This window comes from Panthera pardus, unplaced genomic scaffold (assembly GCF_024362965.1).
Source record: "Panthera pardus isolate Hobbes unplaced genomic scaffold, ASM2436296v1 HiC_scaffold_6, whole genome shotgun sequence".
NCBI lineage: Eukaryota > Metazoa > Chordata > Mammalia > Carnivora > Felidae > Panthera > Panthera pardus.
Genome location: NW_026526991.1, coordinates 2,080,242 through 2,105,576, shown reverse-complemented (window position 1 = coordinate 2,105,576; position 25,335 = coordinate 2,080,242). Strand labels below are relative to the sequence as shown.

The 25,335-nt window shown below is 42.3% G+C and overlaps 1 protein-coding gene and 1 long non-coding RNA gene across 15 annotated transcripts in view; one reads left to right on the top strand and one right to left on the bottom strand.

The window, feature by feature from the left end:
• The window catches only part of TNRC6B (trinucleotide repeat containing adaptor 6B), a 256,980-nt gene that overhangs the window by 104,541 nt on the left and 127,104 nt on the right, over positions 1-25,335 (bottom strand). Inside the window, exon 1 of one of the 14 annotated variants that reach the window (XM_053894746.1) lies at positions 11,305-12,248. The exons of the other annotated variants lie outside the window; for them this stretch is intronic. Within the exon in view, the coding sequence (XP_053750721.1) occupies positions 11,305-11,342 (38 nt within the window). The 5' untranslated portion in view covers positions 11,343-12,248. Of the gene's footprint in view, positions 1-11,304; positions 12,249-25,335 lie in introns of those variants that run through there. 14 annotated transcript variants of the gene reach the window in all.
• The window catches only part of LOC128774916 (uncharacterized), a 188,742-nt gene that overhangs the window by 107,099 nt on the left and 56,308 nt on the right, over positions 1-25,335 (top strand). The gene's annotated exons all lie outside the window — the stretch shown is intronic.

Genomic DNA, 25,335 nt, shown 5'->3' with positions numbered 1-25,335 from the left:
TAAAGAATATGGCATCTCAGTTGGCTTTGGGTTAGCTATTCTTATACAGTAGTGCACTGCAAAATGGTAAAGACCTTTCCAGATAAGGAAATCTTTTTTTTTTTTTTAATTTTTAAATGTTTTATTTTTGAGAGGCGGGGAGGGGCAGAGAGATGGGAGACACAGAATCTGAAGCAGGCTCCAGGCCCTGAGCTGTCAGCACAGAGCCTGACATGGGGCTCGAATTCATGAACCAGGAGATCACGACCTGAGCTAAAGTCAGTCGCTTAACCAACTGAGCCACCCAGGTATCCCGGGAAATCTTATTTTTCAAGGAGGAGATGGCACCATAACCCTATCAAGTACTAGTCATGTGACCATTGCATTCCCACACTCTCGTCTTCTCCGCCTGAATCTCTGCAGCACTGAATGTTAGCTTCTATAATTATCACTGTGATTGGTATTATTATAGCCTGATTATGTCTCCCATGATCCAGTTTTGCTATCCTCTGATACATTTTTCACAGAGCAGCCAAAGCGATTTTTATAAAAATAAAATCCAAACATGCCAGTGCTTGCTTAAAATCCCTCCATGACTTTCCGGACCAAGCCTCATTTCCGGAGCCTGCCATTCAGACCTCTTCAAGGCCTGACACTCACTTGGTCGCCAGCCTCTCTAGACCCAGGGCAGGCAGCTCCTCGTCACCTCCTTCCCCTGGACCGCTGCTCATACCTTTCATACTCAGGGTGCTGCCTGCTTGGCAAAACCTCCGTGATGCCCTTCACTGTAGGCTTCGTGTCCCCTCACTAAGCGAGTGCTCTCTTTTTATTGTGATAAGTTATCTGTGACATAAAACTTAACCGTTTTAACTATTTTTAAATGTAGAGTTCAGGCCTTAAGTACTTTATTTGATTTTAACACAAGTTTATTACTCTAGACACTGCACACATTGCAGTATATAAGTTACCCATGAAAGAGAAGAGGAAAATAACAGAAGTTACAAACTAGAGAAGACACAGTGTCATTTAATAGGAAGGGTTAAGCGATTATTAACAGTTAAGACCTGAGCTGTCCAATATGGTGGCCACTAGCCACATGGGGCGATTTAAATGAACTAAAATTAAATAAAATGTGAAAATTAGTTTCTCAGTCATACCAGTCACATGTCAAATGTTCAAAAGCCACATGTGGCTACTGGGCACCACACTGGATAGCACAGATGTAGAATATTACTTTTCTTTTCTTTTTTTGAGGGGCGGAGAGAGAGGGAGAGAGAGAGAATCCCAAACAGGCTCCATGCTCAGCATGGAGCCCAACATGGGGCTCAAGGTCACAACCGTGAGATCATGACCTGAGCAGAAATTAAGAGTCAGACGCTTAACCAACTGAGCCACCCAGGCGCCCTCAGAATATTTCTATCACTGGACTAAGTTCTACTGGACAGCACTGCTTAAGACTATTTTTAAATGAGGGGCGCTTTGGCTCAGGTCATAACTCACAGTTTGAGTCTGAGCCCTGCCTCGGTCTATACACTGACAGCTCAGAGCCTGGAGCCTCCTTCAGATTCTGTGTCTCCTTCTCTCTCTGCCCCTCCCCTGCCTGTGTTCTGTCTCTCTCAAAAGTAAATAAGTATTTTTAAAAAGAGACTTTTTATTTAAAAAAAATTTTTTAATGTTAATATATTATTTTTGAGAGAGACAGACAGACAGACAGACAGAGAGCAAGCAGGGGAGGGACAGAGAGAGAGGGAGACACAGAATCTGAAGCAGGCTCCAGGCTCTGAGCTGCCAGCACAGAGCCCGACACAGGGCTCGAACCCATAAACCGCAAGATCATGACCTGAACTAAAGTTGGCCACTTAACCAACTGAGCCACCCAGGCGACGCAAAAAGAGACTATTTCTAAATGAAATGAAAAATACCCAGCTGGTGAAAGGCAAGGCACATGGGCAGGAGCAAGGCCACAGCCACAAGGGAAGCTGATGCATGTTGCAAGCATGTAGAAACCCGGTATACAGAGACCACAACCTTGGCCTGTGTCCATACCCAAAGGCCATAAAAACTCCAAGCTAATCTGTACCCAAAGGTATGCTTTTAAGTAAATAATACATGCTGGCAGTAAGGACACTAATCAAAGTGCCAACAGCAGTAGGTGCAGAGGCTAAGAATGGAATGGTTAAGACGGTGAAGGCATCAGGAAGCCAGCAAGGCCTCTCCAGAGAGGACCATGTTCAGAGTGTTAAAGAACAGACTTCAGTTAGGGAGACAAGGTGAGGAGGGCGTTCCAGGCAGGGTCCAAGGTCACAGAGCTAGTAGGTGGCAGAGCTGAGTTTCAAACACAGGTCTGCTTCGCAGTGATCTTGACCACTCTGCCAGATTGAGGACAGTGCAGGAGCAGAACAATCTGAGGCAGAGGGTGGGTGGTGCCTTAAGAACAACTAGAAAATGACAGGAGAAGGGTCTAAGATAAGCAGGGGCACAAAAGGCTTTGTCTTTCAGGCTAAATTTGGACTTTATCTTGGTGAGGAAGTGCTGAAGAAATCTAGTAAGCAAAGTAACTGAACAACCACATTTCCATTTCAGAGCTAGCCTCCCCTGCGCGTGGAGGAAGGCTATCTGGCAGGAGGAGAGGACAAGAGGACAGGTGAATCAGGAGGCAGTGCAAGGTAAGGGAAAGACTTTAGGCTCCGGAGTCAGCCCAGCCAGCTCTACCCAGCACACCACGTTGGACACGGGTTCCCCTCCCTGTTTCCTTTGTGTGAAAGAGGGTACCCCATTTTGCCGGGGGTGAGGGACCAGCCTCTTCTGAGAACAGCTGCCAGAGTTCTGACAACACCCTCCTGCCGTCCTCTCTGGGACAGGGGGCTACGAGGACAAGGCAGGCTTGGAACTGCCAGGGCCTCTGGCTGCCAGACTGAAGCAAAGCACGAGCCAGCTCAGCCTAGACGTACAGAGAAGGGTGGGGCCCCAGGCTTCCTAGTACACAGGCCGGTCCGTCCCTCTATCGGTTTAAAGGTGTGCGCTTGGTGTAGGCTGCCTGCAACTCAGACCCACGGTAAGTTTGTGGTAAGGATTACATAGGACACACGTAAAGCACCAAGCACGCTGCTTTATGAATGTCAGGTACTCAACACAGGTGGTGTTTGTGGTGCTACCAAAATCGTTTGGGCACCAGAAATGCACCTGAACCAAGGCCTGCACAGTGAGAATAAAGAGGAAAGATGAAATCTCAGAAAGATACTCGTAGAGAAGTATCCAAAGTGCTTGGTGATGGGGCGCCTGGGTGGCTCAGTCGGTTAAGTGTCCGACTTCAGCTCAGGTCATGATCTCACGGTTCGTGGGTTCGAGCCCCACGTCAGGTCATGATCTCACGGTTCGTGGATTCGAGCCCCACGTCGGGCTCTGTGCTGACAGCTCAGAGCCTGGAACCTGCTTTGGACTCTGCGTCTCCCTCTCTCTCTCCTCCTCCCATGCTCGTGCTCTGTCTCTCTCTAATTCTCAAAGATAAATGTTACAAAAAAAAGGGGGGGGGGGGCTTGGTGACTGACTACCTGAGAAAGGCAAGAGAAAAAGAAATGGGTGAGACAGTCATTATCAAAGGAGATGTTTTTGCCCATCAGGGGACATCTGTGAACGTGAGGAAAACCTATTTGTCACAACTGAAGGCACAGGGTACAACTGGCACCTAGTGGGTACAGGCCAAGGATGCTACTCAACACCCTACAATGCCTGGGACTGGCCCCCAAAACAAAGTATTAGCCAGTGTCAAGTGTCCGTTCCAAGGTTTAGAAACTGTGGTCTGAGATGATTTCCAGGTTCCTAGACTAGGGTCACTGGTAAAGACTGGGTTGTCAATCAAAGGGGAGCACCCAAGAGGAAGAACAGAGAGGTCTGGGGCTGGGGGAGGCACAACGCAGGGAATGAGCTCGGTCTGGGATGTGGTAAAACTCGTGTGCCCATTGAGGCGCCCAGACAGACCTGCTGAGTAAGGGCTTGGAAACATATCAGAGGAGAGGTCGAGACGTAACAGGAGTCGGTGTTAAAGTGCCAAGGTAGAATACCAGGTCCGAGGAGTACTGAGTTTCTCCAGGGAGCATGAGGAGAGGATGGCAAAGGACAGGTCCGAGGATGATATAAATCTTAGCAAATCATGGCGTATAAAACCATGACATCTTCCTTATAATTGAGTTAATGTCTAGGACAGATGCATATAAAAGGACGCTTGTTACCAACAGTATGTCAACAGTTCCCAATCCTCGCCTTTATTTACAACTTTAACACCACCTCAACTGCAGTAAAGAGGAACACTGAGGAAGTGTCCAACTCATCTACCTGTTTTAACCACTGAAAGCAATGCCTGACAAATGCTAGAGAAAATAATTTTGACCAAAGTGCTACTAGTGCCCGGTAAATCTGGAAGCAAGATGGAGTCACAAACTCTCTTACCACTTTTAAGCAAAGACTGTCCAAGACACACATCTTCAAAGCTATTTTATAAAGATAAAACTCTGTATGTTCGGCAAACAACATTAATGGGCTTGCAGGGGTGGGGGGTGGGGAACAGTGCTGGGTGTTAGTTCGGGAGAACAATGATCAGAATCTACGTCCCCACAGTATGTCACGGAGGACAGGGCGTCTTTATGCCCGCGGTCATGTCCCACTTGACTGTCGGATCCGTGCAGCAAAACAGTCACACGGGTACTGTCATCTCTGCTTTATAGTCGAAGAAACCATTTCAAAGATTTCTGTGATTTGCCCATGCTCACAGAACTTGTTACAGGGCAGGGAAGGAGGACATGCCCTGTGAAACCCGAGAGGCAGACAGGAAGCAGGGAGGAGTACCAGGCCCCTGCTTTATATATGAAAATAAGGGCCAGGCCCAGAACGAGAGTGACAAAACACGCACTTTACATGCATTAGTCTTTCAATCCTTTATGCCTTGGGTTCTATTATCATTCCCATTTTAAAGTGAGAAAACTGAGGTTCAGAGACTTTAAGTAAATTACTAAGTTTTACACATAGTAAGTGGCAGAGCTGAGTCTTAAACCTAGGTCTGTCTGATGCCCAAGCCCAAGTTCTTAATTTATTCTTTGTCTTTTGTTTAATGCTGAATTTTCCAGATTGTTTTGGTAAGATGAAGGTTTGGGCTGTTTCTATTGCCAGCCAGATGGGCTACATGTCCAAACAGGCTGGAAGAAAGGAAAGCTGGGTCTATTTATTTTGTTATTACTCTCTATTAAGTATATGATTTGGATAGAGAGGGGCCAGCGTAAGCTGTCATTAAAGCCTCTGTGCTTGAGAACTTAGGGGGAAAGCGAATGCTCTAAAGGAAGGCTGCGATCAACATAGACTACAATAAACTGGGGCTCTCTTAGTCAGCTACTCACATTTTGAAGTCTTATCAATAGGAGATTAGGGACAGAAACATTAAATGGCTGACACGTTTAAAGAGAACCTAATGTGGGAAAGAAACATTTTTCCATCTGGCTCAATTACTTACATGCCAAGAAAAAAGAAAATGAAAAGGAGCTGGGAATGTTGCTGCTGTGCTAAACATGTGAATATGCTTTCACATGCCACCAAACCCCCCTTTAGCCAGCTCTTCGGACACAATGTCACGTCTGCAGCGGCAGAAGCTTTCCCAATGCCAAAGTCATGGGACAAACAAAGATCCCTGGGCCTGCCTTTTCCTTCTCCCTGTTTCAAGCATCTCTCATCTACAAAGAATTCAAAACACATGTAAAAATAAGTATTTAGTACTTGAATTACTTTTTGGATGAAGACTTGACATTTCTGTTATTCTTCTAGTCTTAAAAACAATAAAACTTCTGGGGATAATTTTTAAATAGTTTTTATTCTTAAATATTTAGTGCACACAAAAGAACACCCATGTACCCACCACTCAGTTAAAGAATGAAACCTTCCCAGTACCCAGAGCTCCTTGTATCCCTCTATGACCCCACCCCTTCCTACCCCATGAGTTAACCACCCCTCAGCTAAAGGCCTGTCAACCCCTAGCTTTACCACAAAATGCTTTAGAGCCTGAACAATCTATTTTTTGTTTTATGCATTTTTATAAATGGATTCATACTATTTTATTCTTCTGTGACTTGCTTTTCTCACTCAATACTATGTCCCTGAAATTAATTTATGTTGTGTTACAGTTCATTCATGGAAATGCTGTACAGAGTTCCACTGTTAACGTACCACAACATATTTATGCATCTTTCTTTTGATGGACAGTTAGGTTTCCAATTTGAATGACGGCACACAATTGTCGCTGTAACATCGGGTACCCGCCTCCTTTACAAACATATGTAACAAGAGTTCTTCAGTGACGTAGGTTCTTAAAGACAACTCGAACTGCTGGGTCACACTGTCCATGTTTTCCACCTCCACTCATATTGCTACATTATTTTCCGAAGTGATGAGTACAATTTACGCTCTCACCAGAAGAGTATAACAATTCCTGTTGCCCCATATCCTCACCAATTCTTGGTACGGTATTTTCCAATCTTTTAATTTTTGCTAATTTGAGGAATAAAAAATGGTATCTCATTGTGGTTTAACTTGCATTTCCTTGATTACTCATTAAGTTGCACCCCCCCCCCCAACATTTATTGGCCATTTAGGTTTTTTTCTACTGTGAAATTCATGTTATTTTCCTACTAGGTCTTTTTCTTATCAATTTGTAAGAGTTCTTTATGAATTCTGGATACAAATCCTTTCTTGATATTATGCACTGAAAATATTTTCCCTTTAGTGTAGACACTTTCATTATAGTGTCATTTAATGAAGTTCTTAATTATAAAAAATATGAATGCATCAACATTTTCATTCATGATTTGTGCTTTTGCATCATGTTTAAACATCCCCATCCCAAGATCATAAATATTCTATATTTGTTTCTGTAAGTATTAAATCTTTCCATATTTCTATGAATCCATTTGGTATTTATTTTTGTATATAGTGTGTCTGATTTGATCCTTACACACAGAGGGAAAATGATCATGTAAAAATGGAGGCAGAAATTGGAGCATTACAGCTACACGCCAAGAAACCCCAAGTATTGCCAGCAAACACTGGAAGCTAGGAAGAGACAAGGAAAGATTCTCCCTGTTGCCTTCTAGAGAGAGCCTGACTCTGCCAACACCTTGATTTTGGACTCCCAGCCTCCAGGAATGTGGGAGTGTAAATTTCTGATGTTGTAAGTTACCCAGCCTGTGGAATTCTGTTGTGGTACCCCCAGAGACTAATCCAATCACATGGAGTGTCCCAGCACCTTTTGTTTAAGAGTCCATCCTCTCCTCTGCTAACCTGCAGTGTCAACTGTCACCTTTCCCTACTGATTGGTAAGACCGGTGCTGTCACAGATTCCATACACATGTGGTCTGAATCTAGGCTTTCCACTCCCGATCTATCCATGCAGTTTTACAACACTGCCTTACTTCTACAGCTCTGTGTTAAATCAGGGTAGGGTAAGTCCTCTTGCTATTTCTGTCCTTCCCTCTTCCGTATAAATTGTAAATCAGCTTATCAAGTTTCAGAAGAAATTACTGGCACTTAAAAAAAAGGAAAGAAAAGCTGGGATTCTTATTGGAATTGCTTTGAATTTAAATGCCAATTTGAGGAGAAATGACATTTTCATCCTTTTTTCAAGTTTTTTTTATTTTTAAGTAATCTCTCCACCTAACGTGGGTGGGGCTTGAACTCACGGCCCCAAGATCAAGACTCACATGATATTCCAACTGAGCCAGCTAGGTGCCCCAGAAAGGACGTCTTTAAATTACTTAAATTACTGAGCCTTCTTACCAAGTCATGACAGAGCTCGATGCTTATTTAGGTCTTATTTAAATGTCTCCTAATATTTTCTCCCATGGAGGCCTTGTTAGGTTTAGTCCCCAAATTCTTTCATTTTCTGTTGCTACTCTAATGATACTTAAAAAAACAAAAACAACTATGATTCTTTTTTTGCTTCTCTTTTTATTTGAGAGACAGAGACAGAGAGAGAGAAAGAACAAGCAGGGGGAGGGGCAGAGAGAATCTCAAGAAGACTCCACACTGTCAGAGCAGATCCCAATGTGGGGCTCGATCCACGAACTGCAAGACCATTACCTGAGCCGAAACCAAGAGTCAGACACTTAACCAACTGAGTCACCCAGGCACCCCTAACAACTATTACTCAAACATAAAAAAGATGAAATGGTGATCTTTAGAAACAGTTCCTAGTCATATATTCATGGCTAGTAACCTCTTGACTGACCATCTCATACAGAAGTCAGACATTTTAATAATGATATTAATCTACTATTTTAGTGCTCATTATGTGTTGGACACTGCCCTAAATATGTAATCCTCACGCCTCTGAGGTAAATTCTATTAACCTCATTCTACAGGTGAGGGAACAGCTGAGGACCCAACGAGGTGGCTCTGGAAATAAAAACCAGTATTTGGCTCCACTGCATAATTTTTTTTTTAAGTTTTATTTATTTTGAGAGAGAGCGCGTGAGTGGGAGAGGGGCAGAGAGGGAGAGAGAGAGAATGTTAAGCAGGCTCCGTGCTATCAGCACAGAGCCTGATGTGGGGTTTGATCCCACGAACCAGGAGATCGTGATCTGAGCAGAGATCAATAGTTGGACGCTTAACCAACTGAGCCACCCAGGCACCCCGCACTGCCTAACTTCTTAAATACTATTGTATTGTCCCCTTGTATTGTGGTAGATGAGAACAGTAAAATCCACCTTAACTTCAGAATCCAAGAAGAATAATTATTTTCTAATAATCAAAATCCCCTTAGGCTGCCCAAATTCACACGGGTTCTCCAAATCAAAATAGCACTGACACTGCATTCAGGGATTCAAAACTACTTTTCTGATTAATTTAGAAGAAAATACTCTCTAGGTGATAAATACCCAACACTTTTAATAATTATATTTAAAAAAAATTAAATCATATAGTAAACCAAGAATGTCACAAAAGCTGGTATTTACTTATTTCTGTTTGTTACAATGGTAATTTTCAGATAATTACTCAATTACTTAAATATTCTCAATGTTTATATGTCAATTTTCAAATTAATGACTCACTTTCAAGTAATGGACCTCACTCAGACCCTAAAGCTTCTAGGTTGATGGTTATTACTACTTCTGTGGGCACACCAACATCTGACTAATCTTGTGCTTTCGGTGATTACATTACTGCTTTGCGTGTAAATTCTTTCTTAATATATTAGTCACAGAATCAGCATATTCAGAGTACCAGTCATCTTTTGACCTCTAGTCAATACCAAAGGATTCTTTTCAATTTTGATGAATACAAACATGATCTCACCTTACGTTAACAAATAATCTATGAACGACCTCTACTTATTTAATTATTTTTGTGTTCTACGATGCTACAAATACTTACTAAACTTCTTCCAAGCACTTGGCGTGTATCATTGAACACAACAAACACTGACAATTTTCCCTATGAGAACAAGCCAACCAATTGAAAAAAACAGGCCCAGCACCTTCCAGGTGTGGTTCTGGAGTGGCTGGGAATAGCGGATCAGCCTATTAGATCACATGTGTGGAATACATCTGAAATTAAAACCATCATCAAAATTAATGTATGCTAGGCAAAGTACCCTTTGCCTGCATACGGTTTTCAAAATGGGTACGTGGAACAATGCTGACTGGTAAGATAAAAATGCATCAGTACTTTCAATATAATAACTGCAAGGGTCTCCTTAATATCAGTAATTTCGCTGGATGAAAGGAAATAAAGATTAAAAACCAACGGCCTTTTTCCTATGCCCAATTCAGTGAACTGTAGGCATCCCTACAAAACCCCAGTAATTGGCAACTTATTAAAAAAAAAAAAAAAAAAAAAAAGCAGTGGCAGTGGCCGCAGAGAGAGAACAACAGCAGGTTGGTGTAAGTATAGCAGGGCTTCTTGATAGCTCCAGGCGGCTCTGCAGCTGCTCTGCAGTCAATTATTCTCACAAAAGAGCATCCACGAGGCCAGGTAGCCCCCGGGTTGGTTACACAAGTTCTCATTCAGAGATACATCATGCTTACAAATAGTGGCACAAGCAATAAAACCCAAGTTCCACAAACTGCTTTGCAACACATAAAATTTACTCCAGCTAACCACTTGGAGGCTTTTTCTGAATACGGTGGAACAGAGGAAGCAGAAGGGCAGGTCAACAGCCAGCAAGATGTACACTGCCCAGGTTCCACCAGCCCCTGGGAACCAAAGCAGCAGTAGGTGATTCTGGATGACTGACCACAGCATCTTCAACCAGGAGGAAAAGAATTGAACCTGAGTTCCCACTTTACCCTAATGGTCTGTGAATAAGTAGCAGACTCTCAGGTTTCACAGAACGGACCAAAATTTGCATTAGAAGATCCTGCCCCACGCCTGGGTGGCTCAGTCGGTTGAGTCTCCGACTTAGGCTCAGGTCATGATCTCACGGTTCATGAGCCCCGCGTCGGGCTCTGTGCTGACAGCTCGGAGCCTGGAGCCTGCTTCGGATTCTGTGTCTCCCTCTCTCTCTGGCCCTCCCCTGTTCGTGCTCTGTCTCTGTCTCAAAAATAAATAAACATTAATTAAAAAAAAAAAAAAAAAAAAGATCCTGCCCCATACGTCCTTCTCATAATTAAACTACCAAGAACCCACAGAGACTAAAATACAGTACCAATGGCTTATAAAATACAAAGACTAGATGTTCACAGTCCCTAAAAACTTAAAGAGATGTGGCAATATATAAAGACAGTTAATGCATTTTGCTCAAAATTTTGTATTATAATATTTCTTTTCTTTTCCTTTCGTTTATGGTAGGGGTGAGTAGTAGAGGGCTGAAGAAGGCAATGCTATTTGGGTAGAAAGAGGGCAAGAAGGAAAACTGAGGAAGAAATGGAAAGGAGAGAGAGACACATCATAATGGGCAAAAGAGACCAAGTAAGGGTCCACCCCACAACTAACACTCCTTCTGGATTCTAGATCACTGCACCCTGCAGAAAGATGGGGCCAGAATTTTCAGCAGTTTCTGGAGGCACTTCTCGGCTGCACCTGCCATGTGGCAGGAAATGAAAACAAAACATACAATCGCAGAAGCAGAAGGCCTCACCACATGAAAATGTTCTGACGGCTGAACCTAAGGCTATATAAAGAAGATACCAGGTCTCAAAAGTTCACCTCAAATGCAGAACTTACTGTAACTGTAAAGATTTTCCATAAGTGGCACTGATCAAAGTAATCATTAAAGAATTTATTGGGCTCTCTTTCCAATTTTGTCTCTTTCACTGCACACTTGTAGATTTCTGCATTCTTATGACATACCTGAAAGAGATCAAAGTAGAACCAAAGGGTATTCTCATGAAGCTGATTTCTATGATGGAAGGGCAAAGATGGGATTGATGGTCAATCCAAAGATGGATTGATAGAAAGAGGAAGGTGGTTTATATAGCCAGAAGCAATCCTGATGGGAATCCATTAAGGGGGTGAGGCAGACCCTGGGCAGGGGGGAAAACCTGGCATGTTGTGACATGTGAAGTCTTTGTGATGCACTAGAGTGTCTGACACCTGGCTGGGAAGCACCAACAGCACAGGACTGAAAATAGGGTTTGTTCTGAGCTATTGGTGAAGTTTGTTAAACAACACAGTAAACACCAATAATTAGTTCTCTCCACTTAACAAGACAGGTTGACAATCAGTGGCCACCATTTTTTGAAACCTGCTAGTAAGCTAATGCCAAACTGAAGCCTCTTCCACACACACACACCTTGGCCTCATCAGTCTCAGCCAACGAATGGGCCTGATGTCCTCCTCACTAAATTCAAAAGTATGTTAAATCAAAATGTCAGTGAAAATCTGGGCAAGAAAGGCTACCAAGAAAAGACATCAGGAGTGTAGAAGACAGACAGGATGGAAGCAACGCTGAGGGGCTATAACTTTTGAGATATGTAGCAGTACCAACTCCCAGATGGATAATCAGAAAAGCAGAGTACCTCCCACCTGCAATGTCCCCCCTCCAATATTCTACTCAGGCCACGCCTATTCCTATTCCAGTAGGCTTTCTATGCATAGGCCCCGCCCCTTCAACACATCTGCAAGAACCTGAGGTCCCTATGGGCCAGAGATGTGGAGGAAACATTTTGGTCTTCAGAAAGCTATGAGGGTGACTAACCAACAGTGTGAGCTACCCATCTGCAAACTGAGAAACAAGTCATTCGCCATCTTGAAGCAATACATAAATTAGATTGAACTTTTTTATTAAAAATTTTTTTAAATGTTTATTTATTTTTGAGAGAGACAGAGAGAGAGAGGAAGGGGAGCATGAGCAGGGGAGGGAAAGAGACAGGGAGACAGAATCCGAAGCAGGCCCCAGGCTCTGAGCTGTCAGCACAGAGCCAGACGCAGGGTTTGAACTCATGGACTGCAAGATCATGACCTGAGCTGAAGTGGGACGCTTAACTGACTGAGCCACCCAGGTGCCCCACAACCAGGTTAAATTTTTAAAAATGATGGTCTCCTTTTGAAAGACAGACACCCTCTGCTTCACAATTTCCAACCCTATCTTTCATCCTACATGCGTTTATATACACTTACAGGTAGCAATGGTTCATTTACATTTCCTCACTGAGTGCAGAAAAATCACAATCTATTTGCAATTACAATCCCCTAAAAATAAGTTATGTGATTCTTTCAAATGTGAAAGGTAACAAGTGGAAATATTCTTGTTAAAACTTATAATAGAAAGTTGGTCATTTGTAAAATAGATATGCCAGAGGCAAAAATGAAAAAAAAAAAAAAGTCATTTGGAGGTTTTAAAAGCCTACTTCGGTTTTTAAAGCAGCATTTGTAGCAGGGTATATTGGAATATAAACATCAAATTAAGTGACTTTAACTAAACTAGAACAAGTACAAATTCTCTGACTTTCAAAATCCATCAGGCAAATTTTCAAAGCCTCATATACATGATTTTCTTGGCTTATACTACTTGAGACAAAAGTAACTTGACATTTCTTAGTGATTTACATTAAATGATCCTTCCAAGCTTAGGCAAAACTCATCTAACTATTCTAAAATTATATGATTTGATGGGCGCCTGGCTGGCTCTGTCGGTAGAGCGTGCAACTCGTGACCTTGGGGTCGTTGAGTTCAAGCCCCACGTGGGGTATAGAGATTACTTAAAAATAAAATCTTTTTAAAAATATTGTATTATTTGAACACGGGCAAATTTCCACACAGAAACGTTAGTAGACCAACACTTGAGCAGAGACAAATCTAGAATGAAACCAGTATTTCATATTCCATTATTGCTCAAGGTCCAGCTGTATTTAGTAAGAACTGTAGACAAGTGTCCCCCGCTGTGTGGTGTTTTACATCACTCTTACAAATCCGCTAAAAGCAAAACTTTATAATAGAAAGGTAACCAAAGATGTTTTAAAGTTTCCAAAACTAAGTATGCAAAAATATGTTCAGGGCAACTTTTTTTTGTGAGGGGGGGGGAAGGGGCAGAGAGAGAGGGAGAAAGAGAATCCAAGCAGGTTTAATTTAAATTAAGGACTGTGTCTTCTGATTGCTGACCATTGTAATTCCTAGGAATGCAGCGTGCCTGGCACATCATAAATATCAATATAACCTACAATATATATTCTATATACATCCACATACATAAATAAAATACCTAGAAGAATATGCATTAGTTGTTAACAGTGGTAGCTCCAGGGAGTAGGACTGAGGTCAGGTGGGGAGGGATCTTAAAATGAGAAATGGGGGAACTATAATTTTATATACTTACCATGATTTAAATGTTAGGCAAGAATATTACTTTTTAAATTCTTTTTAAATTCTGAAATGATTTCAGACTTCCAGAAAAGTTGCAAATATGGTACAACGAATTCTTTGTCAGTCTCACGTTTCATCATCCCAAATACTTTAATACATGGTTTTCTTTAAAAAAATTTCTTCTATGTAACTGCCATACAAATATCAAAATCAGAAAATTAGCACTGATTTGTTACTATCATTTCATCTTCAGGCCCTGCTCCAGTTTTGCCACCTGTCCCAGCAGTGGTCTTTACAGCAAAAGGATCAGTTAAGAAACATGGCATTAGTTGACATGTCTCTTTAGTGTCTCTCAGTTTGAAACGGTCTTGCTTGGACTTCGCATGGCTTTGAAACTTTTGAAGATGATTGCAGGCTATTTAGTTTGTAGAATGTCCCTCAAATTGGGTGTGTTTGATGTTTCCTCGGAGTTTAGATTCAGGTCATGCACCTCGGCCTGAGCATCACTGAAGTGATGCTGTAGTCTCACTGCGTCCTATCATGTGACACAATTTCAACGTGTCCCATTTTGGTGAGATTCACTCAAATCACTTGCTTAAGGTAGTCTATGCCAGGCCTCTCCACTGTACTCTCTTTCCTTTTTGTATTCAATAGGTGTTTTGTGGGAAGGTACTTTTCAATTATCCATTCCTTGAACTCTGAATTTATTTATAAGCCCATACATAGGTTACATTGTGTGAGAACCCTTAGTTTTCTCTTTTCAACAGTTTTTTTTTTTTTTTTAAATAATGTTTATTTTGAGAGACAGTGAGAGTGAGAGAATGGGAGAAGGTCAGAGAGAATCCCAAGCAAGCTCCACTTTGTCAGTGCAGAGCCCAATGTGGGGCTCGATCTCACACACTGAGAGGTCAGGACCTGAGCCGAAATCAAGAGCTGGACACTTAACCGACTGAGCCACCTAGGTGCCCCTCTTATTTAACAGGTTTTAATCAATGACTTTGACATCTTAAATTCTGATAATAAAATTATCCCAAATTTGGCCAGTGGAACCCCTTCGAACTGCCTTCTGGGTCCTTTTGAAGTGTCTCCATCATTCTGTGAAGACATCTTTGCTTTTTAGCATAAGATATTCCAGGTTCACTTTGAACTTTTCTGCTCTAATCCTATAATCAGCCATTCTTCAAGAAGCTGGGGTTCCTTTTAGTAGAAAATGGTATTTAGAAGCCAAGATCTGGGCACGTGATGTGCTCACTGCTATTGGGATGCCGCTGCTCCCAGGCACTCTAACTCCTCTCTATGGAAAGAGCTAAGAAATGTATGTATGCATGCATGTATTTATAGACATGCATTTGACATCTATAGTATTTCTATATTTATTAGTACTTCTTAAAATCCGTGAGTTCACACTAACATTCTGATTCCAATCTAGTATCAAAGGGTTTATGCTAGTTTTCTCCCTTTCAGTATCAGTAACTCTCTTCTCTGACAGACTTGCTCACTGCCATTATCCTTACCATACCTATCTGAGCAATCTTTCCATATTTAACCAATCTCCCAGTGCTGCTGCCACTCCAGTCCTGTGACTGGAGTACCTGTCTCACCTCTCTTTGGCTCTGATACAACACACCAGTGTCTCCCTGTATGTGTAGGCCTCCTCATCCTACTTGGGCTGTGACACCCTTGGCCAGGCCACCACCTACCTTCTCTGTCTACCTATAGGCCTCACGACTGAATTGTTCAGGAAGGAGAAGATAAAGAGAAAAATACTTTAAAAATTAAATGTTTAAAAATATATTAAAAAATAAATAAATAAAAATAAAAATATATTTAAAAAAATGGTATCCATTAAATTGGAACTTGTTATAATTCAGACAGCCAAGCTGAAGTTCACTTTTGCATCACCTATGAAGAACAGGTTTGTTAAGTAAATTAATAGCGTAAACAAGCTTGTAACCCAGATGTTTAACCTACTTAAGAAAACTAATTGTTTTCAAGCACTTTAAAATCAGTGGGCATATACTTGCCTTTAATTATTGTCTAATTACAAATGATTTCTATTTTCTTCATTATGGCTTTGATAACTCCTCTATTTGATTACACTTTAAGAAGTACTACTTAAACTTTATCAAGTTAAAATGCTTTTTAAAATGTCTTTATTAACCAATTTGGCTTTTATTTTTAAAGTTTATTTATTTATCTTGAGAGAGAGAGGGAGAGAGAGCATGCGCAGGGGAAGAGAGGGGCAAGAGAAAGGGAGAGAGAGAATCCCAAGCAGGCTCCACACTGCTGGAGAGGAATCCAATGCGGGGCTTGATCTCATGAACCATGAGATCATGACCTGAGCTGAAATCAAGAGTCAGATGCCCAACTGACTGAACCACCCACGCCTTTTTAAATGAATCATCTGAAATCAGGTTTTAATCATTCACACTGATTTCTCTTTTTTAGTTAACCTATCATGCTGCTCAAAAAGAAAATGCCTTCCTTTGGAAGAATCTATCACGGGTATGGAGTGAGATACGTATGGATGCGTGTACACGCTTTTTTCCCCCTTTTTGCCATGGGGGCAGTTGAATTCGGCATATTTTTCTATAAGAAACAGCCTTTTCTCCACTACTAAAAACCGGCTGTAACCTTTAGCTCATCATAGAACATCACCAAGACAGTTAGTGTGGCCTGAGGGTAGCCCCGATGTGATCCCCAAGTTCAACTGGAGCCCCAGCAGGTGAGGATGGTGGGGTTGCCAGGGCTCAGAAATGCGAGCCGACTCCCCACCCCCACCCCCTGGCCTTGCCTTGCCTTCATCTCCTTGGGTGAACGCTGGCACAGCAATGGCTGCCCCCTCCACCTGGGCAGTGGTGTGTACCAAGCCAGCTGGGTGGGTGTTTGTGGTGGGGCCTCACAGTGCCGGGGAGGAGATGAAGTTGGGAGGTTTTCCTTATGTTAAACTACGTGTAGGGTTAAATTAATACATACATACACAATAAATAAAGAAAAAGAGAGAAAACAAAACCAAAACCAAAATGTCTTTCAGTGGCCACCCAGGACTGCCCCTAAAAGCTCCCGCTCTGCGTGTCATCAGTACTTGCCTCACTGTCCTCCGTTACTTGTTATGGGTGCAGGGCTGAGGACCCCCGTGAAGCCATCAGTTCCCATCATTTGAGTCCATATTTTATTTAAGACATTCTACTTTATAAAATAGGGATTCACCTGATTACCAAATTAGTCTGCACTGCATTTCTGAAGGCTTAGGAAGAGAAGACATTCTGGAGTTACAGCCCCTAGTTCCTCCAACATCCGTGTTTATGTGGCCTCAGACCAGTTACCAACTGGTGGAAACAACTCTCCACATCTGGTTGTCGGGAGGACTAAGTAAGGCAATGGGAAGTACTGGCTACAGAATAGGCACTTCATGAATGTGAGTTCATGATCTCCATCCCCACCCCACTCGTAGCTTCGCAGAAAAACATGGTTAGCATTCAGAGCAGCCTTTCCCGATTCTGTCACACACAGCCTCAGAGAGAACCTATAGAAGAACATGGGTCGTAGTTGCCAGCTTAAACTGTGTCTATCACTGCCCCTGACCAAAACGAGGGAAACATGAAAAAAATCACCAGCGAGAGTTCTAGGACCTAAAAATGAGCAATCAATTTATCCCCTGCTCAGGAGAATAGTATCAGTATTCATGGGGGAAAGAAATGAGAATTAAATATAGTCTGTATTTTCTATTTTGACTTCCAAATAAAGGTGCCAACTAATCCTAGAGACCCCAATTAATCCTGGCCTGAGAGTTACCTGATTTTTGCCTAACCAGCTCTGTCAAGTCCCAGTGACTAAATATCAGGATTTACTATCTAATAAAAGAAGATCATGGCTGGCTCAGTCGGTTAAGCATCCAACTTTGGCTCAGGTCATGATCTCCCGGTTCATGGGTTCGAGCCCCATGTTGGGCTCTATGCTGACAGCTCAGAGCCTGGAGCCTGCTTCAGATTCTGTGTCTCCCTCTCGCTCTGCCCCTCCTCCACTCACGCTGTCTCTCTCTCTCTCTCTCTCTCTCTCTCAAAAATGATTAAATGTTTTAAAAAATTTTTAAAAAAGATGTTATCAAAAATCCATTAGAGGTAAGCAATTTTAAACACCACAGGTGTCAAAACGTGATGCACTATGGCTAGCCTAGCAGTGTGTTTAAAAAAAAAAACAAAAAGAGGGGCACCTGGGGGCTCACTTGGTTAAGTGTCTGACTTCGGCTGCCTCAGGTCATGATCTCACGGTTCTTGGGTTCAAGCCCTGCTTCATGCTCTGTGCTGACAATGTGGAGCCTGGAGCCTGCTTCAAATTCTGTGTCTCCCTCTCTCTCTGCCCTCCCCCTGCTTATGTGCTCTCTCTCAAAAATAAATAAACTTTAAAAAACCAAACCAAAACGAAAACCCAAAAAACTAAAAAGATGGGATATCTGGGTGGCTCAGTTGGTTAAGCATCCAACTCTTGATTTCCAATCAGGTCGTGATCCCCAGTTGTGAGATCTAGCCCTGTGTGGGGCTCTGTGCTGAGGATGGAGCCTGCTTAAGATTCTCGCTCTCTGTCTCTGTCTCCCCCCCCCCACCCCACACCTCTCCCTCTATCCCCAGCTCATGCTCTCTCTCTAAAAAATAAAAAATTAAAATTAAAAAATTTTAAACAGAATAAAAACCCCAAGAAGACAAAGAGAAAAAAAAAATACTCTTCCCCAGCTGGGAACCAAGCAGAACCACAAAGGTCCCAATACATAAGACATTTCAAACACATGTCCTCAACATAAAACACTAGGATCAGGAGGAAATCTAAACATTGCCAGCAAATAATGCCACATGATCTATTTTTCTGTATATTCAGTATTTGAAATATCAAATGCTTTTGGCATGTAAAATTATGTGGTTTTGGTGTGTCATTTCTTTTAAAAGCTTGAAAATTTGTTTACATTGAAGAAATGGAAGATACAATGGCATTCCTTCCAAACTGCCTCAAGAGCAAAGCCAGATATTAAAAGATACCACCACCACATTGTTGCCTCCACAAATAATCCCTCCTTCATAGAGAAGGATAAAGGGGTGCACGTGTTTCATTTGCAAAGCCTCTGTGCTTCCTAATAGCCTCCCAGCAAAGGTCAAAGAGCATCTCCCTTGGATTTGCATAGCACCCAGACTCTGAGTGACAGGTCACAGACCCCAGGGCCAGGGGCTAAATTCCTCACCCAACACAAGTCCAACAGGTTACCCAGAGGAGCCTATGTAACCTGAAACAGGAGGGGACTCTCCCCAAGAAGAGAACACAGTCCTGTTGGTCAAACTAGGAACTGTAAAGTCTTCTCTAACTGTGAAATAGTCTTTGTTTCCTATTGAAGGATGTGGGGGCATGAGGAAGGCAGGTGGAAAAAACAGAGTTCTACATAAAATATACTGTTGCCTAAAAGACACATACTTATTCTTAAAAAGGGAGGCAACAGTCCACAGCACCCTTCCATGCCACCTATTTCTCCTCGAAGGAAGGGGTGGCACAGCAACTTCAGGAAGCTATTGCAGGAGCCTTGGGCTCCTGCTCAGGCAGTAGGACAGAGTGCGCCAGCAGGCTGCCTGGGCCACTTCCTACCTGTGTAACCTTGGACAAGACACTCAACCTGTCTGCGCTTAGCTTGAAAAGTCTTCATGAAGACTCACTAATTAACATATGTAAAGCACTTAAGAACAGTGTGCCCGGCATTCCTTACAGGAAACACAAGGCAAGTAATTTTATCTTTCTGTTATTGTTATTTTTTTAACATAATCTCTATACCCAACATAGGGCTCAAGCTTACAACTCCGAGACCAAGAGCTGTGTGCTCCACGGACTGAGCCAGCCAAGAGCCCCTCTTTCCTTTCTAACACAGAAGTTCTCACCTCCTCCAACCCAGACCCTCTCTTTCCCTATTCTTGCAAGTCATTTGCCACACACTAGTTTTATCTTACTCCCAACTCAGCCTGAACTCTCAAACATTTGCCAGCATTCCTCCTGAAGACTTCACCTCCGGTTATCTCACACTACCTATCTAGGCTAGTCCTCACTCAGCCTCAGACGAACCCTAACCAACTGTGTTCTTCACCTTGACTTGCTGGAAAATGCCGGCAAGGCCAAAGATCACTGCAATCACAAATGAAGAAGGCTCTTCTCTCTCAGCTAAGCCCTGAGAGCTGGTAGATGTTTCTTTCGGTGGTTTTCTTCCTTTTCTTTGGAGGTGGGGGTGGGAAGACTGTTCCAAGTATTTTATTGCTCATTAGGCTCCCTTTTCTGCTCAGACTTCATCTTCTATTTTATAGAGAGGAGCGACTCCCATTCAGAGGTGAATGTCTCTCAGGGGAACTCCCTCAAATCTTTCTATTTCCAAATTTACTCTTCCCTCTCCAAGGCTAACCTGTCACATACAGCAAATCTCTTCCCACACCCAGTTCTCTTCCCGGACCCTCCCTCCCGTGTTCAAGTCAACTAACCGTATCAAATGCCTACTGAGTACCAAGCTCAGTCCATGGATGGTGAGGATACAGAGCTCATCCTATACTTTCAATCGTTCTCTCTCTACTTGCTGCTTTCCCTTAGCCTTCTGATTCATGCTTTAGAATGTAAGCCCTACAAGGATAGGGCTTTTTATCTATTTCGTTCACTGTTTTATCCCTAGAGACTAGCATAGCTCTTAAAACAAACACATAAATAAGGCACTCAATACGTATTTGTTGAGTTAACCCAAGTCGTCCTTGATTCATGTGTTCATTCAGCAAATGCTCTGGAAAAGCAAAAAAAAACAAATAATCTGACTAAAAATGGGCAAAGGACCTGAACAGACATTTCTCCAAAGAAGATATTCAGATGGCCAACAGACACATGAAAAAATGCTCAACGTCACTCATCGTCAGGGAGATGCAAATCAAAACCACAAGTTTTCACCTTATATTAGTCAGAAAGGATAGTATCAAAAAACAAGTAATAACAAGTGTTGGCAAGGATGTGGAGAAAAGGGAACCCTGGGGACACTGCTGGGAATGTAAACTGGTGCAACCACTGTGGAAAACGGTATGGGGGTTCCTCAAAAAATTAAAAATAGAAATACTCTACAATCCAGTAATTTCACTACTGGGTATTTAACCCAAAGAAAACAAAAAACACTAATTTGAAAACATACATATGCATCCCTATGTTTACTGCATTATTTACAATAACCAAGATATGGAAGCAACCTAAATGTCCATGGACAGATGAATGGATAAAGAACACATAGTATTTATACAAAGTAGAATATTACTCAGCTATAAAAAAAAAAAAAAATGAATCTTGGGGCACTTGGCTGGCTCAGTTGGTAGAGTGTGCAACTCTTGATCTCAGGGTTATAAGTTTGAGCCTCATGTTGGGTACAGAGATTACTTTAAAAAAAAAAAAAAAGAGAGATATCTTATCATTTATGACATGGATGGACCTAGAGGGTATTATGCTAAATGAAATAAGACAGAGAAATACAAATACCCAAGTCTACAGAATGTTACTCATATGTGGAATCTAAAAAACAAAACAAACCAACCAGAATCATCAATACAGCAAACTGGTGATTGCCAGAGTGGTGGGGGTTAGGGGAATGGTAAAATAGGAAACAGGTGAAGGGGACTAAGAGGTACAAACTTCCAGTTGTAAAGTACATAAGTCATGGGGATGTCATGTACAGCACGGCATAACGTATGGAATTGTCAAATCACTACCTTGTATGCCCAGAACTAATGCAACCTTGTATGTCAATTATATTTTAATTAAAAGTAAAAAAAGTCCTCTGCAGACTCACTGTATGTCAGGTACTAGGGTTACAGAGGTGAGTACAACTAGTGCCTGACCCACAGCTGCTCATTGTATTGACCGAAGAAGATCCCCAAACCCATGGGAAGACTTCCCAATGTGACATCAGGGGCAAACAGAATGACAATGTGCTGGGGCTGCTGGGCTCAATGGAGCCCTGAACCTGACGCACTGAGCAACTCCAGGCCAATCTAACTACTCAAACTCAGGGTTTATCTCAACTGACCCCCTGATGACTATCCTTCACTTCCCTAAACTCTTTCCTGTCTGGGTTTCTTCTGCACCACCCTTTTTCCTGTTTTCATCCCACTCCTCTGGCCGTTTGCTGAGGGAGCACTGTCACTCTCATGGCCTAATGACCATCTCTATATGTAAATTGACATCTGGGAAACTTCTCTGTTGAGCTCCAGACCCTTATTATATCCACCTGCCCAGCAAACACCTAAAATATGTCCAAAGCAAAACCACAGCCTCTCAGGTCCCACCCTCACCCTAGTACATACCCAAAACCCCTCCTCTACCCACTGAAACGTCCATGCCAACTCCTGGCATCACTCGTTCACCCAGCCGGGGGCTTACACACAACTCGTTTTTGCATCATATCCAATGGATTACACTTCTAGAAATGTCCCCCAAATCTGGTCTTCCCATCTTTACTGTCACTGCCTTAATTTCCAGTTATAAAGTCAGTCAGTCATGGGAATGTAATGCACAGCATGAAGAATATAGTCGATAGCATTCTAATAAAGCTGTATGGTGACAGATGGTTAACTACATGTACTGTGGTGAGCACTCCTCTTACTTTGGCCACAATCTCTCCCCCTCCATCAGATCCTCGACATGCAGATCAAGTGAAGCAAGTTGATTTTTTTAACTGCCTTCTATAAGATGAAATCCCAATTTCTTAGAATAGTCAAAGGCCAACCAACACTTCCACTTTTGCCCAGACAGCCTGCCCTTAGTTCTGCTAATATATCACCATCTCCCACACTCGCCCAGTTCCTAACTCCTTGTCTTTTTTTTTTTAAGCTTTATTTATTTTGAGAGAAAGAGAGAGAAAGACAGAGAGAGAGAGAGAGAGAGAGAGAGAGAGAGAGAGAGAGAGAAAGAGAGAAACAGCAGGGGAGGGGCAGAGAGAGAATCCCAAGCAGGCTCCCAGCTGTCATCACAGAGCCTGAGGTGGGGCTCAAACCCTGAGATCATGACCTGAGCCCGAGATCAGAGATCAAAGTCGAATGTTTAACTGATCGAGCCACCCACGTGCCCCTAAGTCCTTGCCTTTGTGTATGTTCTTTCCTCTGTCTGAAATGCTAACAATAAAACTAATGAAAACAGAAGCTAACACTGACCTCAAGCAATATGCTAAGACATTAAATGTCTTCCCATTTAATCCCCGTGACCTTTCCTTGAGGTAGGTGCTATTATTGTTATTCCTCATTTTACCAGTGAGAAAGCGCAGGCATACAGATAATATTTGCCCAACACTGGGCAGATCTAACCACACAGCTATCTGGACTGCAGGACCCAAGTTCTTAACCACTACACTTATGGCACCCCTGATTTACCCACTATCCCTATCACCAAGCAGTTCCTAATTCCCTTTAAGACACAGCTCAAAAGTTCCCTCTTTGGTGGAGACTTCCCCAGTGCCCTAGGCCTCTCTTCCCATCCTCTAGGGGTCCTTGGCATCATGCTTTTTTATCTTTATTACAGGCAGCCTCACTGGTTGAGTCCCAAAGATAAGTTAGGTCTTTTTTATCTGTGTATTCCCAGCACTATACAGCGTCTGATACACAAACACTTAGATAATAAACTCTTCCAAGTACAGGGAACCTGAAGAATATCCTGCTCAAACTCAAGTCTACCCTACATGTTACTGCTCCCAAACACCCTCCACTGCTACCCTTATCCCGGCCCAGGCCGCCTCCAGGCTGAAGAGGCGAAGCCCTTGCTGGGGCTGCCACGCCCACAACCAGCTGATAGCATTATCACTGCCAGGCAGGTCAGGGAGCTGCTGGCCATGCCCTCCTTGATTACAGAGTAAAGTGCATCTAAGAAGCACTTTCTCTGGCAGAAGAAAGACAAAGGGAACACTTGATGTGGGGCTGCCAGATTTAAGGTCTTGGTCATTTAAAGTGTGCAGGTGGGATGGCAGACATAAAAATGTACATAATTTTATAAAACCTGCCATGGCTATTATTCATTACTCATAAAGAGCCAATACAGGCTAGCAAAAACGTACATAACTAGTATTTTTTTTAAGTTTCTTTATTTATTTTGAGAGAGAATGAGTGTGAGAGAGAGAGAGAGAGAGAGAGAGGGAGGGAGGGAGGGAGGGAGGGAGGGAGGGAGGGAGAGAGGGAGAGGGAGAGGGAATAGGAATCTTAAGCAGGCTCTGTGCTGTCAGCATGAAGCCCAACATGGGACCCAATCCCACGAACTGTGAGACCGTGACATGAGCCGAAATCAAGAGTCCAACGCTCAACTGACTTGAGTCACCCCGGTGCCCCCATAAGTAGTATTATTTAGTTCTGTGATCCACCTGCCACTTTTACATAATCACCATGACTATATATTTCATTAAATCAGATACACTTTGCTACAGGTTTTGATTACTCTAGATTCCACAACTGCTCAGCACCTAATGGAATTGGTTTGTTTTTTCTTTTTTTCTTACATTAAAGTAGAATGGTTACTTGCTTACAGTATATGCAGAGGGAACAAAGTAATTTTTTTTAAAAAGTATGAGTCAATGAAATCATCACCACTGTAGCCAGTAAATAAGAACGAAGGAAGGTAGTTCCAGAACTTGAAGTAAGGTTTATTCCTATGAGTGAGGCTAATAAAAACCAGGAAGTACACAGTTAATTGTAATACATGCTAAGAGATGGTCTATAATTAGGATGTGGTTCCCAAACGCTGAACTTTAGTACCTGTGCTGATCTATATTGCCTATGTAATGGTTTTCATAAAGCTATGTTCAACTTAATGAGATGTCTCTTATTCTGAGACCTTCCATTCTGTTTGTTAAAATGTTTTCTTTCTTTGAAATTATGGTAATAAGTGAGGAGTTTTTAAAAAATGCCTTTACCTGGCAAATTTAAAACTGGTAACTCATGTTGGATCCCGATACTGCTTTTACAATGTTACAGTTTCCTGGAACCCAAGTCTGGGAACCACCATGTGAGAGTGTCTGAAGGGACTTGGGCCAAATCTAGCTTGTGTGACTAGGATGTAGTTCTAGAAAGCAATAACCAAAACAGAAAGCTAATGATGCATTTCCCCAAACTGTGCCTGAAAAAAACAAACCTGGTACTTTACGATTTTATATATATACATCACTTAAGATTCTTAAGTGAAGAATTAGCATCTTAAAGACTCTAAGTCCAGTAGTGAGCAAAGACCAGTTTCATTCAGTTTGAATCAGGAAAGGAATTTTTTTTTCCAGGCAAGCCTGTTAGTTGCCCCAACAAACAGGGGGAAATGCTGAACTCATCAAATGTATTACAATGTGTGTGAAAACAGAATGTGTTAATAGCAGACATACAGCTTTATGAAACCTGGCTCAGAGGGGGCAGGGAAGCACCCCCTCCTCCAAGTCGAATTTGGCAGTGTTTTCTGTGGGGTTTTTCCAAGAGAATACATAATCTGGTAAAAGGATGCTTTCTACTTAAGTTTCTCTTAAGTAGAGAAAAACCATTCTTCAGTATGGATGGTCAATTCCTTTTTGATCTG